This window comes from Clupea harengus, chromosome 13 (assembly GCF_900700415.2).
Source record: "Clupea harengus chromosome 13, Ch_v2.0.2, whole genome shotgun sequence".
NCBI lineage: Eukaryota > Metazoa > Chordata > Actinopteri > Clupeiformes > Clupeidae > Clupea > Clupea harengus.
The window spans coordinates 10,737,156-10,752,725 of NC_045164.1; the positions used below are offsets into that span (position 1 = coordinate 10,737,156).

Here is a 15,570-nt window from a genome sequence, read left to right on the forward strand (position 1 = left end):
CCGGCTCTTGTGACAGCTCTCATGGCTCCAAGCGCATGGACAGCGATGCTGCAAATAGAGCACTGGCTCATTAGTACAGAAGCTGCTAATTAGTTTGTCCCTTAAAAAACACTAAAGGCAGGAGCAACTCTGCTAGAAACTGTTGACGTATTGGGCACGAACAACTATGGAAAGTATCAGCATACATCACACACAAGTCATGATGATCACATACATCAACATAGTGAAACCAGTTCTTACTTGTTGTTTTTGAATCACCGATGGGGGCCAACTGCACTCTTGGGTTTGCAGGGCCGGGCTCTTTTTTGTAAAACGAGGGTGTGTACCCACTTGGGAGTGTATTCATTCCTGGGTTTAAAAAAAAAAAAAAAACATACATCCAAAATATATAGGTACATCAAATATTTGAATATACGATGCAACAACAATGTCTTGGATGGTGTGTGGTTTAAGTGGTGAAATAACATAGTGATCCTTGTCATAATAGACAAACATTTTTCACACCCCACAAATTCAATGGACGTGGCACTGTGCTTGCCAGATGTGCATAGGTGGGTGGGGGGGTTGGTGTACTCTTACCGTGAGGTCCTCGGAGGGGAAGAGTCCCCCCAATGGGAACAGTACTGGTTCCCCAAAGATTGTTTCCACTGAAGTCTTTCGTTGAACTTATTGCCACATTCTTTTTCGTACTTAGCCCTGTGGAAACAATTAATTGTAGCATGGTTCATCTGTAGTGTGGAAATAAACACATAAATAGCTTAGTCGGACTGAAAATACTCTGTTTTAAAGGTACTGCGAGTGGGCAGTTTACCTGGTAAATATCTTGACTGCTTCAAGTAGTGTTGTTTGGCTGAGGCAGTCCTCGATTGGTCCTGATAGCCCAGTATATTATTCAAATTTGCGGGAACGTCATTCCTGCCAATGGTGGGACTGAAGTTTGACACGTTTCCAAACCTGGGGAGGCCAAAACAAAAAGGTTAATTTAAAGAACAGTGGCAGTGAACTGTGAAGACAGTGAAGCCCAGAAGCTGAAGGCAAATGACCTGCTTGAGGCCTCCTCCCCTTGTCTCTGTCTCTCACTGGAGTGGCTTGTTTTGCCCAGGAGTGTAACAGTAGTCTCAATGTCTTCATAATCATCCCAGTCGTCTTTCAACGCACCCGCTGTGTGGCCCCATCTCCTGCGGCCCGCTTTGGGCTTGGTGGGAAAACCTGAGAAGTTTGCGTTCTCCGACTCCTGCGTCAAACACAGAAGTAGGTTTGAAAATGAACAACCTACAAGAACCTAACAACAAGCATTTCAAAATCAATAGGAAAGGAAAACCATAATATTTTCCCAATATCCCTGGTACAGTAGGTTAAAAAAAAAAACCACACACACACACACACACACACACACACACATTCATATGATAAGAGACTATCTTGAGCTGTATCCATACCACACTGCCAGTTCCACTCACCTGGCTGTGGGTGCCTGCGTCATGGATGAAAGGAAAGCGTGCCGGAAGTCCTCGCTCACCCTCATCCTGCTGTGCCTGCTGCTGTTGCTTCACAGTGCAGATGGAAGGATCCGAAATTAGCTCAGAGTGCCTTTGGTACAGTGGAGCAGATGGGGGCTGGATCTGCTGCAGGGGCCGTTGGGGAGGCTGGGGCTGAGGCTGGGGCTGGGGCTGGAGTTGTGTGGGCGGCTGTGCCGGGGGGACGGGCCTTAACTGTGGTGGCTGTGGCTGCTGCTGCTTCTGCTGCTGCTGGAGGGGCTGAGAGGCCTGTGGTCGGCCCTGATCTAGGACCTGCTGTGGCGTGCCCAGGGCCTGGCCCACATAGAAGTAGGAGTACCGGAGGGCCTGCAATGAGCAGTGGATGGAAATGGCAGGAAGGCAAAGAAAGAAAGAAATTATTCAAGTCTTAAAAATTAAAATACATGGTTTGACATTCCTTATTGAAGTCGAATGTTTGAAAGTCGCTCATGTCAAAGAAATACTTTTGACATTGCATAGTACATTTGACATTGCATGAAAAAAATCATATGCATATCATACACAATAACATTGGTGAACTTTCTCTTTTTTGTCGTTTCTCCCCTTTAACATAACAACGGTTGGGTTCTTTTTTGATAAAAACTACATATCACACCTCTCCAGTTGTATCAGAGTTAATCTGAATTTGTCTCCGACAGGTTAAACAAATGAGTTGTTATCAACATTCATCCTGGTACCGCATCTGTACACATTCTCCGGTTTTATCTCACTGTGACTGGATACAGCCATATACAGCACAGATGTTTTGTTTACTACTTGTGGGGGACCGGATGCTTGTGGTCACCTGGCTGGTGGTTGGTCTCTTCTTTGGGTCCCACGGCATCAGGTCCTTCATCAGCTGGATGGCCTCCGCGCTGGCGCTGGGGATCAGGCTCCGCAGGCTGGTGGGCACGCACTGCGGCCAGCGGAAGTTCATGGCGGCTGCCAGCTGATGCCCCTCTGGCCACTCATTCTAAAACAGATGGGACAGGGTGAGAATGACGGCTGTCTATCACGCTGCCAAACGTCAAGAGCTCCTATTTTCAGGACAGTCTGTACTGAAAGGCGTCTGCCAGAAATAACTTTGCTTCTGGGTCGCCTCCAAACGAGATGTGCTCTAATGCGTGCAAATAGCTACTCAAAATCTGGTCTGAAATGGTGGTGGTCTAGGCTGGTACTGGGATGAGAGTAGTGTGCACAGTTTGAGTAATGGTACCTTCCTGGGTGTTCCTAGGACTTGGCAGATCTTGAACATGGTGTCAACCTCACTGGATCCTGGGAATAGGGGCCTGAGTGTGTAGAGCTCGGCCATAATACAGCCCACCGCCCACTGGTCTATGGGAGAACTGTAGGTGGTGGATCTGAGCAGGACCTCTGGGGCTCGGTACCTGTGGGATGGCACGGCAAACACAAACAAACACGTCAGAGAAGCAGATCTGGTGAATCAATACTCAAATCTCACAGGCCCCAGAACCTGAGAAGTTCCTTTCCGTTTATGATTACATGATCCTGGCAGTGATCACCATTTCATAGTCCTTGCTTCCAGTCCAGTTAATTAGTCACTTATCTGAGAAGTATTTTTTTAATGTACATGTACCTAATCATCCACTCACCACATTTCATGTATACATCAACACATGTATGGAGTAGAGTGACCCACAGAGATAAACCACAGTTTCACATTCCCTGATTAGCAGTGAAATCCTCACCTTTACCTGAAAGGTACCCCTGGCTACAAGTATATTTGGGTCCATGGGTCCAACCATGCTCATATAAAAATTTCACAGCAGGTGCTGTTATCAAGTCTTATTGTATGATCATATTTACTCAACTCGGGTAGAGGAAGCAGTGTTCCCAGCTGCTCGCTGATGCATTGTGTTACCATATGCCCGAGCAATAACTTGCAGCAATCTGCAAGGGGCTCAGGGAGGCCAAACTCACCATCTGGTGGAGACGTAGTCTGTGTAAGGAGGACGGGATCTGATTTCCCGGGCCAAACCGAAGTCAGCTATTTTCACCAGCTCCGGACCCATGCACAGCAGGTTTTCAGGCTTCAGATCGCGGTGAAAAAAGCCTACAGGGGAATTTGCCGGTTGAATGGGGGGAAAAAACACAACCAACATATCTATTATGAAAAAGTTATGAAAAAGAAACCACTAAAAATGGCCTTGCATAATGCCACCACTGATATTTACACATGGTTTCAGACATACCATGCTTATGAATGAAGGCAAGGCCCTGCAGTATCTGGAACATAATATTCCTCACAGCAGATTCGGGAAACAGCCGAGTTCTGAAACAGTGGCAAAGATAAGCAAATTATATAAGACATAGTAGCCATCTTAGTACACAAGAAAGTAAGCCTGTCCACCTCATTCTCTAGTTTTATGAAGTGTATTACAACAGTACATATAGAAAATGTTTACCTCTCTTTCATAAGCTGATAGAGGTTTTCCTTCATGTACTCAAACACAAAGTATAGGTGGTCATTTTCGCGGATCACCTCCTTCAATTTGACCACATTGGCATGGTTGAGCTTCTTCAAGGACTGAAAAGAAATGGATAATTAGCAGGTTGCTTGTGCGGTGTATGCCTGACATTAAACAGAATGCCATGCAAACGCTCTCATTCCGAATAAAATGCATTTTAAAATGCAAATTGAAGGCAAGAAGCATAGGAAAGTCATGCACTTGTCATTTGTCAATTCTTTGGAGAAAATTGGGGGCAAAATAAGCAGGGATGCTTCAGGCATTGTGATAGGACATGCTTTGGTATATAGTGCAGTTCACTGCAGTTCTCTCTTAGGTACTGTTGCAATCCCCTTGGGTTAAGAGTAAGGATGCACAATTCCCCTAAACTGTGGTTCTGAGCAAGGGCTTTCCGGGCAAGGGAGAAAGAAGAACTCCAGGCTTAAAAAGCATAAACAAGAGGCACCTACTATCTCAGTCTGAGCTGATGTCTGGTTGTGAGCTTTGGTGACTTTGAATTAGTGGCCCTCCCAAACAATTGTGGATAAAGACAGCGACAGACAATGATTAGACGATACACATGAGGTCCACAAACTCTGATCCGGTAGTTTGTAAATCAGTGCTCTTGATCACACCGGCAATTTCCCCTACACTTTATACCACAATAGATTAATTTAGCAACCACCTGATACGGTTGCTGAGGAACCAGAAGGACACGGAATCAATGATGACTCATGCTCTCCCGAGTCAATCTTCGCTCTCCTCCATCGCAGAATTTCCATGCCAAGGGTAAGTAACACCAGCAGGATTTAACTGTGCTTTATTCATAGGGAGGAATAAGCCCTTACCTTAACCTCTCTTAAATTCATGCACTCCTCCCAAGAATAAAACTTTTTCTTCATCCTGTCATATTGTTTGAAAACAAAAACAACACATTAATAATAAATAAATTACATTCATAATAAAGTGGTCTCGACTACCCGACCCAACCCAAAATGAAAATGGAACATTTTGAAATAAATTACTTTCGTAGTGGTATTTTAAATTCAGGAGGGGTACACTTGTTTCTAATCTCTTTGAGGTAATGAAAATGACTAATTCATTATTGAATCTATAAATATTTATGTTTTAATTAAAAATAATGAAATCCCATAATCTTTAATACAGCTCATTTTTAAAACTTTGCATCTGGTTAGACAAAGGAGCATTTGTATTATCATCACAACACAGAGATGACATAAACTTGTTGTTAAAACACAAGTCACATATTTCCCCAACTACCCTGTGGATTCAACAAGGAGTAAAACTGTGATTGACCAGGCACATTTGATAGCCTCTGCTTAGGGAAGAACTGGGAACATCAGATCGTCAATAAATCAATATCACTCTGTAAAGATACGTAAAAATCTATGATGCAACCATAGACTGCCCCCCATCCTTGAAAAAGGCTTCCTATCCGGGCTAAAAATGGACGGCTTTATTTCAAGCCCTTACAATGCAGGCACCATGGCTCCCGTGACAGATGTCCCCTCCTAATCAGTAAAATGGGTGGGCTTGACATTGATGTATCACTAAGGCTTGCATTCGTCAGCTTATCCAGGCATGGCACGAGCGGTGACTAGCAGATAATACCACTACTGGTGCAAGACCAGTTCATCTGACTTAGTGGGAGATTTACACAGCAAATCTTAGATGTAGTAAAGAAAAATGACATACTTTACATCACAGGGACACTATTCCCATGATGGAAAATAAATATTGTATAGTAGTATTTGTGCCTCTAATTTTAGATGCTAAATCGCAAATCACTTTTTTTTACGAAGACCTGCCTGCAAGCAGGTCTTTACAGATCCTGGCATGCATGCATTCTCTAAGCAACCCACTCAAAAGTCTAAACATGAAGTGAAAAAAAGACTATTTCACAAACATGGTTGAGCTGCACTGACTTGATGCTTAGCAGGCACACTCACTTCTTGATAGCGACGAGCTCTCCTGACTCCAGGCTACGTCCAAGGTTGACAGAGCCATAGGTGCCATCGCCCAGTTGCCTGAGAGTTGTGTATCTATTCATGGTTCTTGTTGCTTGTCACCAGCTGGTTGTAAAATGTAATGGTCTGAGGCATGGGACAGAGAAACCCTCTTGCTGTCGAGTGCAGCCAGCTTTTGCGGTGACAACAGCAGTGGACAACTGGCACAGTTGCAAGAGTCATATTGTCACTGGCTTGCTGCCACCTTAAAAAGTGATGGGAGGGAAGGCATCATTAGTGACAAGACCTGCACCACACTTTGAAAAAAATCATAGCAATGTATCCATAGACTATATACTGCAAATCTGCGATCCTGATGTTGCTTACTTCAGTGATCATTGTGTAGAGCACATAATCACAGACCGAATTAGTCAGTTTTGGTAGTAAAAGCTAGGTTACGGTATAACACATTATTATTGTTATGTTTAACGTCTCATGACATCAACCATATCGTCACTATGTTCACAAAGGGACAAATAAAGACAACAAACAAAATGCTCAGGGTCAAAATGAATGTTACAATAAAATATATTTTGGCGTTTAATTTTAACCCCCCACTTTAGCACAGCGTCTCAACACCATAAAACGTTATATAGTCCCTTAACATTGATTGGTGTAAACAATTTAAGTCAGGGGCAGTAGCTCGCTGACTGACTTACAACCGTTAAAACGTTGACTAAACGCTGCCCAACAATGCATACATACCCAACCCTGACATTAGCTTTACATTTTGCGAAATTTGGAAACAGCACCTATTGATCACGCTATTCCAATTTATCAATTTCCGTTAGCTTACCTAGGTTATCCATAGCTACATTTAGCTTACATAGTTTGCATTACTATCTACAAGAGAAATTAGCCAACATTGAAAACACTGCTTAACGTTATAATAAATAAACTGCTGTTAACGACAGCTAACGGAATAGGCTGAGGCTGTCATATTGGCAACATTCTAGTCAATCTCCTCAAGAAATCACGCGGAATGGCGTTAAGATACTGTGCTCCTGATAACCGGATAAATATGTTTACAATGAGTTACCTTCTGCGATTCAGTCCCATACAAAAACATTTGAACTATGTCATCATAAAATGTCACGATCTAACTAGCACTTGTAGACGTAGCTGTAGTAGCCTACTTTCGACAGGCAGTAGTAAAACTCGCAAGCTACACAACCGTGACCTCTCCGCTTGATGTTACCAGCCAGCTAGCAACATGAGTTATCATGCAGCTACAGTTGGCGATGGCTTTCTTGCTATGTTTTCGCAGAGATTTTCTCTACATTGTTTTGACGATGCATTCTACCATTATGAATGTCCCTGCTTTAGCGCCATCTGCAGTGCCGGTGTATGTAATGTCAGAAAGTTGAAACTGGCAAAAGACTCATTGGAATTAAAGCCAGAATTGTATTTCTAATCTTTAACTCGTTGTAAGAAAATACGTCTGTTTAAAACCATTGCTGCGAGCTTACTTGATGCGAGCCACAGTTTAAAAAATATCTTGGCCTACTACTGAAATTACTCTTATCAAAGCTGGGAGGATTACATTGAGTATGTAGCACCAATTTGGCACCAACTGAAAATCACATAACTAAAAATATAAATATTGAGTGAAAAAAATGAGAATGAAAACACACAGACACACACACTGAATTACAGCTCATTTAGTTATTTTCCAACAGCCTTACGTTAGATTATTTTACACTTATGAACACAATTCATAAATACATTATTTTACACTTATGAACACAATTCATGAATATTGGTGTTCACTTAGCAGACTATCTAACATTAAATAGCATTCCTATTGACGTTGAAAACAATGATGGAAACCACTGATTATTCTTTTGTAAGTTAAAACCAGACCAACTACAACCAGCAAGTGACATCTGAAAAAACTGAGACACTGACATCCCATACTGATTAGGTCTATACTGGCATCCTGAAAAAAAGTTTGTGCTGCTGATATTGAATCATGGAGATGTTCAGTGTAAAAATAAACTATTAGTCATACGCTGGTACAAAGACAGCAGAGGGGTCTACCTTTTTTTTTAAAGCCTTTGGAGTCACTGTCTTAGTTATTGTCATTGTCTTAGTTATGTGGAAGGCGCTTTTATCCAAAGCAGTTAGCCAAATGATATAAACTCTCCCGTTCCCCACTCCAGGCGTGCAGGTATTATACAAGTCTGTGGTTTAATTAAATGGTAGAATCCCCCGCCTTGCTGTCGCAATCCTTCGTCACACCACGTGAACAAACAACACCAAATAAGTCCTTATACTAGCTTTAGCTCAGCAGCTAGATACAGTTCTTCGATTTCACCCTTACGAAATGGCTGCTGTTTGGCGAGCCCGTAAATTCCCTCGTAGTGTCGTCCGCTTTTCCGACCGTGAACTGTAGATTCTTTAGTGAGGGGACACATCGCACACGTTAGAGGAAGATCTGACGGATAAACTATTATGGTTGTACACTACATTTGTATCTATTACGTTAGTTACCCAAGTTAGCCAGTAGAGCTAATTTTAGCTAGCAAATGTGTTTGCATGCACACGCCTACTGCTTAGCATGACGTGTCTGATACTAGCTAGCTATGGCAGCTAATGCTATGATGCTAAGTAAGAATGAGGTTATTCTCAATTTTTGGTCAACGCGTTTTACACTTCCTGCTTGACGGGCACATCCCTATTGTCTTATGTGCAATGCAATTATTGGTTATGTGGTAATTGATGTGCATCATAGGTTGCCATTGAAAGGTCTGAAAGATTTGCAAATGCTAGCATGGTGGCATAAGTTTGACATGACTGAAGGCTACCCACAAAACAAGTGTGTTTACGTCCTCCGCGAAACTCAGTGCTAGTGTTACACTGGGCAGCAGTTAACAAAATATAAACCAAGGCTCGGTCTGATGGATTTTCGACCGTAGTGTGAATGTCTGAAGCTATGTTATTCACAATAAACTCGTAACTGTTACCATGACGGTCTGTGATTGGCTTTGCATGTCTCACGCCTCTGCTACTTACACTACCAGGCTACATTGCTGAAAATCTGTTCTTGCTTGATGAATAGCTTTACCTATGGAGAGATTGTAATATTGGTCCTTGAAGAGTAGTAGGTAGATTCATCTTTTATCACGTGGAAAATAACTGCAGGCCATCTCTTGGAAATAAGGACCTGATCAGTTTATCGCTGCTTTTACATTTGTAGGATGTAGCTGTTTTATTTGACCAAATTGTTTTTGATGTGGGACTGAATGATTATTAAACTTTAAAACAGGCTGAAACCAAGCGGAATTCTGAAGGTGGTACTGAAGAGGGGGAAAATGAGAATACTGATGACTCGCATCTTAAAGTGAGTATACAGCCTTAAACTCTATCACTTTTCAGTAGCACAGACAGTACAGTCCATACATGTATTAGGTTATGGTACTTTCCAATGACAAAACATTAAATCAAACATTGAAAACATTTTTGTGTGACTTGTTTTACTCAGCCAGGTGTCTCACCAACATATTTGAAATGTCTGAACTAGTTTGAGCTGGTTTTGTTGGTCTTGTAGTTGGAGCTCAGTGCTTTTCGAGCTCAATGGATCACAGAACTAATACCCAACTCGGGGTTTGGTGGACTGAGGAGAGACCTGTCTCGGGTAGCTGACCTACGGAGAAGACAGGAGCTGGTCCGGGAGGAAAAAGTAGGCTCACTCAGCTCACTTTCAGTTGGATGCAGTGTGTCTTCACTTACAAGAGTAGTGTTAGATAGCAATATGGTAATGTACTTCATGCCGTAGTGCATTAGATAGCATTGAGGCTATCTGAAGTGTGCACCATTGGTAATGCACAGTGAGCTGCATGAAATATTTAGTATGTTGCTGTTTTTTGACTCCTTCTCCTGAAGGCAAGAGGACTGTTCCTAAGAGCTGTTGAGGAAGAGCAGAATGGATCGGTGTATGAAGGTATTCTATGTCTTTTGAAGTCAGATACACAAACAATACAAAGGTGAATTTTCTCATGCGTTCAAAATTCTAACTGATTGTTCCGGTCACATGCAGCCATCAAGTTCTATCGCCGGGCTATGCAGCTGGTACCAGACATCGAGTTTAAGATAAATTACACACGCTCGCCTGATCCAGATGAAGGTGTTGGAGCTTAGTAAGTGATGAAACTGAACTGTATCAAATATTGATAATTTGCTTAAAGAATACTAAAGGGTTAAGCATACCCTTGTTTGCATTGTTTATCTTAAGGGAACTGTTGATTTTCACAGCAAATAACATTGAGAACTGGGCGTAAATTAAAGTGTCATGCAGCAGTTTGACTAGTCAACCACACACAAATGCTAAAAGTTCCTGTTGTTTCTCTTTAGCCTGGAGGGGAGTAAGGGCGACTGTGAGATAGATGACCTCCTTTCCTACTTCCAGCAGCAGCTCACTTTGCAAGGCTCTTCCCAGAAAATATGTGAGCCTGAGATGGAGGTCTCTCAGGTGCATATCTCAGGTAAAGACTCAAGCTTTAGTCGCCCTCTTCCCATGGTCAGGGGGTGAACTGGGAAATAACTGAGGGGGTAGATGTACAAGAAATGTACATTAATATCAACACGGGTTAATCTAATTATAATAACCCTCCTGAGTTCCATCTCATCCTCTCTCCTGCTCTCCTCCGCTACGATGGACACTATGGACCCTGCCTGAGCCTGAACACAAACAAAGAATTCCGAAGCTATTAGGGCAGGCATAGATGCACTAAACATGAATCACAAGCATGATATGGGCAGACTATAGTGGTACTTCATGTTATTGTGTTACTTATTGTTATTGTTTTTTTTTTTCATATGCACATGAATGCAAGTGAAAAAGGAATATGAGTTTAATGGGCCATTTGGACAATCCTGCAGATATTTTAAGATAATTTCATATTAATTTTGAAATGCATATGCTTTTGTCTCTGTTTTCCCCCCTCCTTTATGTTTTGATATGTTCTGCTTGTCCACTGCTTTCGTTGGCCATCTCACCGCTGCTTGTTACTTTTGCGTGAATCTAAAAATGTTAACTCTCAATAACTAACCCGGTTGCAATTGGCCAGTGAACCCAGTGCAGGAACACGCACACAGCACGCTCTCATGTGCACCTTGCCTGACAGGCAGACAGACTGGGCCTGTAAAGAGACAGACAGGGCCGGTAAAACTTTAATGATTTATTTTTATTTGTATGGCCCACCCGTATGGTATGCCCGATGGCCAGTCCACCACTGTCCTTGTTCCTTCAGTATATCTTTATCATAAGAGACCCCACATGCCTCTACACGTTTCTTTTAGAAGTATGTTGGCGTGTTCCTTGGGGACCTCTGTGAATATCTCCAATTGCAAAGCTATTCATATGTCCAGTCAAAAAAGGGTAATGCTATTTTGTCCCTTTGTGATTCAGTGTGATTTCTGGTTTGTCTGTGTCTTTACAGTCCTGCCCAGAGAGGTGCTGATGTACATCTTCCGCTGGGTGGTGTCCAGTGACCTGGACATGAGGGCGCTGGAGCAACTCTCTCTGGTGTGCCGAGGCTTTTATATCTGTGCCAGGTGGGTCTCTCTGTCCCAGTTTTCACCAGGTGCAGCCCAATAAAAAAAAGTCAACATATGTGCATACTTAGGAAATATACACACTTGCTCGGAAGTCATGGTTATTGGATTGGAGAAGAACGTTATATATACAGCGGGTAAAATAAGTATTGAACACGTCGCCATTCTTCTCAGTAAATATATTTCCAGAGGTGCTATTGACATGAAATTTTCACCAGATGTTGGTAACATACATATAAAGACACCAAAACAAATAAGTTCTGAAATTAAGTTATGTGTAACAATGTGAAATAACACAGGGAAAAAGTATTGAACACATGAAGAAAGGGAGGTGCAAAAAGGCATGGAAAGACAACAGCTGAAATCTATCAGTAATTAGAAAGCAATCAAGCCCCTTGTCAGTGCAAATTAATATCCCAACTGATGCCCTATAAAAAGGTGTCATATTACCAAGGTGTCACACAAGAAACATCTCATGATGGGTAAAAGCAAAGAGCTCTCTCAAGACCTTCGCAACCTTATTGTTGCAAAACATACTGATGGCATTGGTTCAGACACATTTCTAAACTTCTGAATGTTCAAGTGAGCACTGTTGGGGCCATAATCTGGAAGTGGAAAGAACATCATTTCACTATAAACTGGCCACGACCAGGTGCTCCTCGCAAGATTTCTGACAGAGGAGTGAAAATTATAATCAGAAGAGTTGTCCAAGAGCCAAGGGCCACTTGGGGAGAGCTTCAGAAAGACTTGGAATTTGCAGGTACAGTTGTTTCAAAGAAAACAATAAGTAATGCACTCAACCGTCATGGCCTGTATGCACGCTCACCACATAAGACTCCATTGCTGAAGAAAAAGCATGTTGAAGCTCGTTTAAAGTTTGCAGCACAACATTTGGACAAGCCTGTGAAATACTGGGAGAATATAGTCTGGTACCTTTTTCCTGTGTCATTTTACATTATTACACATAACTTCATTTCTGAATTTATTTGTTTTGGTTTCTTTGTATTTATGGATTACCTGGGTTGTTACCAGAATCTGGTGAAAATGTCATCTCAATAGCACCTTAGGAAATATATTTACTGAGAAAAATGGTGACGTGTTCAATACTTATTTTACCCGCTGTATATGTGCTGTCGAAGTGAGCATTGTGTGAAAAGTTTTAAGAGGTATTTTGGGATTTCTGTGTCTCAGCACTACCAGGAAGTATGTGATGCATGGAAAAAGTGGGAAAAGTGTTGAGCTGTTTGTGTGTTTCTTTGCCCTGCAGGGACGGAGAGCTCTGGCGTTCGGCCTGTCTGCGGGTCTGGGGCCGGAGCTCTACCAAGATGCAGCCGTTCACCTCTTGGAGGGAGATGTTCTTAGAGAGGCCCCGCGTGCGCTTCGATGGTATACACCACCCTGGGGAGGGAGCTTGCTGATTTTTGTTTGTTTGTTCATACGAGTTGTGTATTCAACAGGCCAGAGAAAAAATCCTTAGTCAACTACAAAATGAGTACATTTTTCTGCTCAGCAAGCATTTGTAGAGAAATGTAAAAAAGCAAACAACAACATTTTCAAAGTTTTTGTTGTTGTTTTTCCCCCAACTTTTTTTCAAATCCTCTAGGATTGTACATCAGCAGAACCTCATACCACCGCCAAGGAGAGGAATCTCTGGATGGGTTCTACAGGGCATGGCATCAAGTTGAGTACTACCGGTAGGTTGACACGCACTGTATTAACTTTGGCTGTCCTGAGTGTAATTACTTGGCTTGAACTCTTAATTGTTTGTGTTTGTAGGTACCTGCGTTTTTTCCCAGATGGTCGGGTGATGATGCTCACCACACCAGACGACCCACTGGTCTCTGTTCCTCGTTTGCGTAGCAGGAACACAAGGTTTGGGTTGAAATTACTCTGGACTTGACGACCTTTTCAATGTCCTTTTTAACATGCATCTTTAGTTTGTAAAGTGTTACCTCTAAATCAGTGGTATGTTGTTGCTAAGTTATGTCACACTGGTCTGTGTAGGCTGGAATCTGTTCTTGTTGGTCACTACCGTCTATCCCAAGACACAGACAATCAAACCAAAGTTTTTGTTGTGGTCGCCAAGGGGAAAGAGGAGGTAGGTGGGGGGGGGGGGGGGGGGGGGGGGGGGGGGGGGCGGGCTGAATTTGCAGATTTTTGTTCATTCAAAGGTGCTCGGTAAAACAGAATGCCTTTGACCTCTGGCCATTTTTTCTGTGCATTTTAACATGGCAGAAGAACCGGTTCTGCAGGCGGAACCCTCCGTCAGACTCGGAGCACACCTTCCATGTGGGGCTGCAGCTGTCCTCTGGGGGGCGCCAGCGCTTCAACAAGCTCGTGTGGATCCACCACTCCTGCCACATCACCTACAGGTAAGCTCCTCTCTCTCTGCCACTCCTGCCACATCACCTACAGGTAAGCTCCTCTCTCTCTGCCACTCCTGCCACATCACCTACAGGTAAGCTCCTCTCTCTGCTGCACCATGTAGACTGACTCACGGCTCCACTTACTCAACTGTGTGTTTCACGAAGATACTTACACGTGCATAAATGTTCGGTTATTCATTAGGCAAGTGATTATCAAAGGCAGCTAATCTAGGAGACAACTTTGCTTAATGTCTTAGTCTTAGGAAAGGAATATTTTTTTGTCGATGGTAGCAGTGATTCTTGGACATTTTCTGATTTGAAGCTGCATTCACGCCATATCAGTTATCATAGCTGTTCTATGAACCACTGTAAGCTTATGAAACAGGATGTAGGAAACATTCAAACATGAAACATTCAAATATGAACGCTTTCCAAAACGAAGCACAATCCAGATCATGTGTGATCTGTATATTATGTGTTGCTTGTGTTTGATGAAAGAGTCAATGTTGTTCATAGATTGCAGTGCACGACAATGCATCTTCTGAATGACCTGTCCAAAGCTCAAAACTTTTTGTAATTATGGTTCAAATACTAAAATTATTCCCGTTTTTCTTTTCTCTTCCAGATCGACCGGAGAGACAATCGTCACAGCGTTTGACATGGACAAAATGTACACGCCCCTCTTCTTTGCTCGTGTGAAGAGCTATACTTCGTTTTCTGAGCGCCCCCTGTAGCTTAGTGAAATGATTGCACGTTTGACTTCACTCTACCCACAGGTTTACATGGAGTCCCTTACAAATCCATTCCCCATTTACCTGTCCTTGCTTCCCAGCTAAATAATGCTATCGATGAATGTATTACCGTGTATGTGTGAATATATTTAGTTTGCCATACCTTTAGGAGTGGTTCCATGCAAGCACATGTACTAGAATCAATGCTGTATTGAGATGTAACTGCTACTGATTGACATGCAAAACTACACACAACACTATAGTAAACAAACATCATGGACTTTCATGCACCTGCAGCTCAGCATCTGTGTGTGTTCACTTGGTCTGATAATGAATGCTCTCACAATGTTTTGTGAATCCCATTACTTTTAATGTACATCAGTGGTAAAGAGATTATCAAATGCAAATAAAATGAATACATCTCTTTTTCTGGTGTTAAAATCGGGGACTGTCATCTATATTCAAATGTGTTCCATTTGTGTCCTTTACTCTGTTATTTAACATTTTGCTTCTCCCCTTTATGATAAGGACAAGTATAATCCAGGTATTACATGTTCTATGATTTCTGTGGACTTTGAGGGATTTAGATTAGAGAAAATTTGATCTTCGAACATGGAAACAAAACATTAATGGATGCTTGCCGCTGCTTTCTCTGCAATGATGATATTGCGAATGTATTTCACTGCCATAGTGTAGGCCTTTGGAAACTCCTTAATGATTTGCACGCTGGTTCCTGGTAAAGCTGGTTTGATAGCTGCAGCAAGTATTCCATGCACTGCACTGTTGGTGGCTCATCTTAAACCTACTGGTCCTGTTGGAGAGTGCTTTCACCACAGTTTACAGCCAATGTCTCCCCTGGTTTCTCTCAGGCTGAGGGAAATACACTTGATGTGCTGAAATGACGA

The 15,570-nt window shown here is 42.5% G+C and overlaps 2 protein-coding genes across 2 annotated transcripts in view; one reads left to right on the forward strand and one right to left on the reverse strand.

Moving 5' to 3' along the window:
- Positions 1-7,335, reverse strand: part of LOC105911628 (male germ cell-associated kinase) — an 8,658-nt gene extending 1,323 nt beyond the window's left edge. Inside the window, exons 1-13 of the mRNA XM_012840454.3 lie at positions 7,052-7,335; positions 5,956-6,217; positions 4,834-4,888; positions 3,944-4,065; positions 3,731-3,810; positions 3,459-3,591; positions 2,734-2,905; positions 2,323-2,490; positions 1,461-1,844; positions 1,044-1,234; positions 812-954; positions 580-696; positions 241-348 (exon numbers count right to left, since the gene is read on the reverse strand). Of these exons, the coding sequence (XP_012695908.1) occupies positions 241-348; positions 580-696; positions 812-954; positions 1,044-1,234; positions 1,461-1,844; positions 2,323-2,490; positions 2,734-2,905; positions 3,459-3,591; positions 3,731-3,810; positions 3,944-4,065; positions 4,834-4,888; positions 5,956-6,056 (1,774 nt within the window). The 5' untranslated portion in view covers positions 6,057-6,217; positions 7,052-7,335. The remainder of the gene's footprint in view (positions 1-240; positions 349-579; positions 697-811; positions 955-1,043; positions 1,235-1,460; positions 1,845-2,322; positions 2,491-2,733; positions 2,906-3,458; positions 3,592-3,730; positions 3,811-3,943; positions 4,066-4,833; positions 4,889-5,955; positions 6,218-7,051) is intronic.
- Positions 7,336-8,291: 956 nt separating this feature from the next.
- On the forward strand, positions 8,292-15,106 carry fbxo9 (F-box protein 9). Its single transcript, XM_012840438.3, has 13 exons — positions 8,292-8,469; positions 9,281-9,355; positions 9,563-9,694; positions 9,898-9,955; positions 10,052-10,151; positions 10,366-10,496; positions 11,454-11,568; positions 12,836-12,954; positions 13,172-13,262; positions 13,345-13,440; positions 13,573-13,666; positions 13,804-13,940; positions 14,560-15,106. The coding sequence occupies exons 1-13, from the start codon at positions 8,467-8,469 to the stop codon at positions 14,666-14,668; spliced, it is 1,260 nt and encodes a 419-aa protein (XP_012695892.1). The 5' UTR covers positions 8,292-8,466; the 3' UTR covers positions 14,669-15,106.
- The last annotated feature ends 464 nt before the right edge of the window (positions 15,107-15,570 follow it).

Excerpts from the sequence above, each read along its gene's own strand:
- fbxo9 (XM_012840438.3), top strand. Across the intron at positions 10,497-11,453 it reads CTCTCAGGTGCATATCTCAG|TCCTGCCCAGAGAGGTGCTG; the intron begins GTAAAGACTCAA and ends GTGTCTTTACAG. Across the intron at positions 13,941-14,559 it reads TCCTGCCACATCACCTACAG|ATCGACCGGAGAGACAATCG; the intron begins GTAAGCTCCTCT and ends TTTCTCTTCCAG.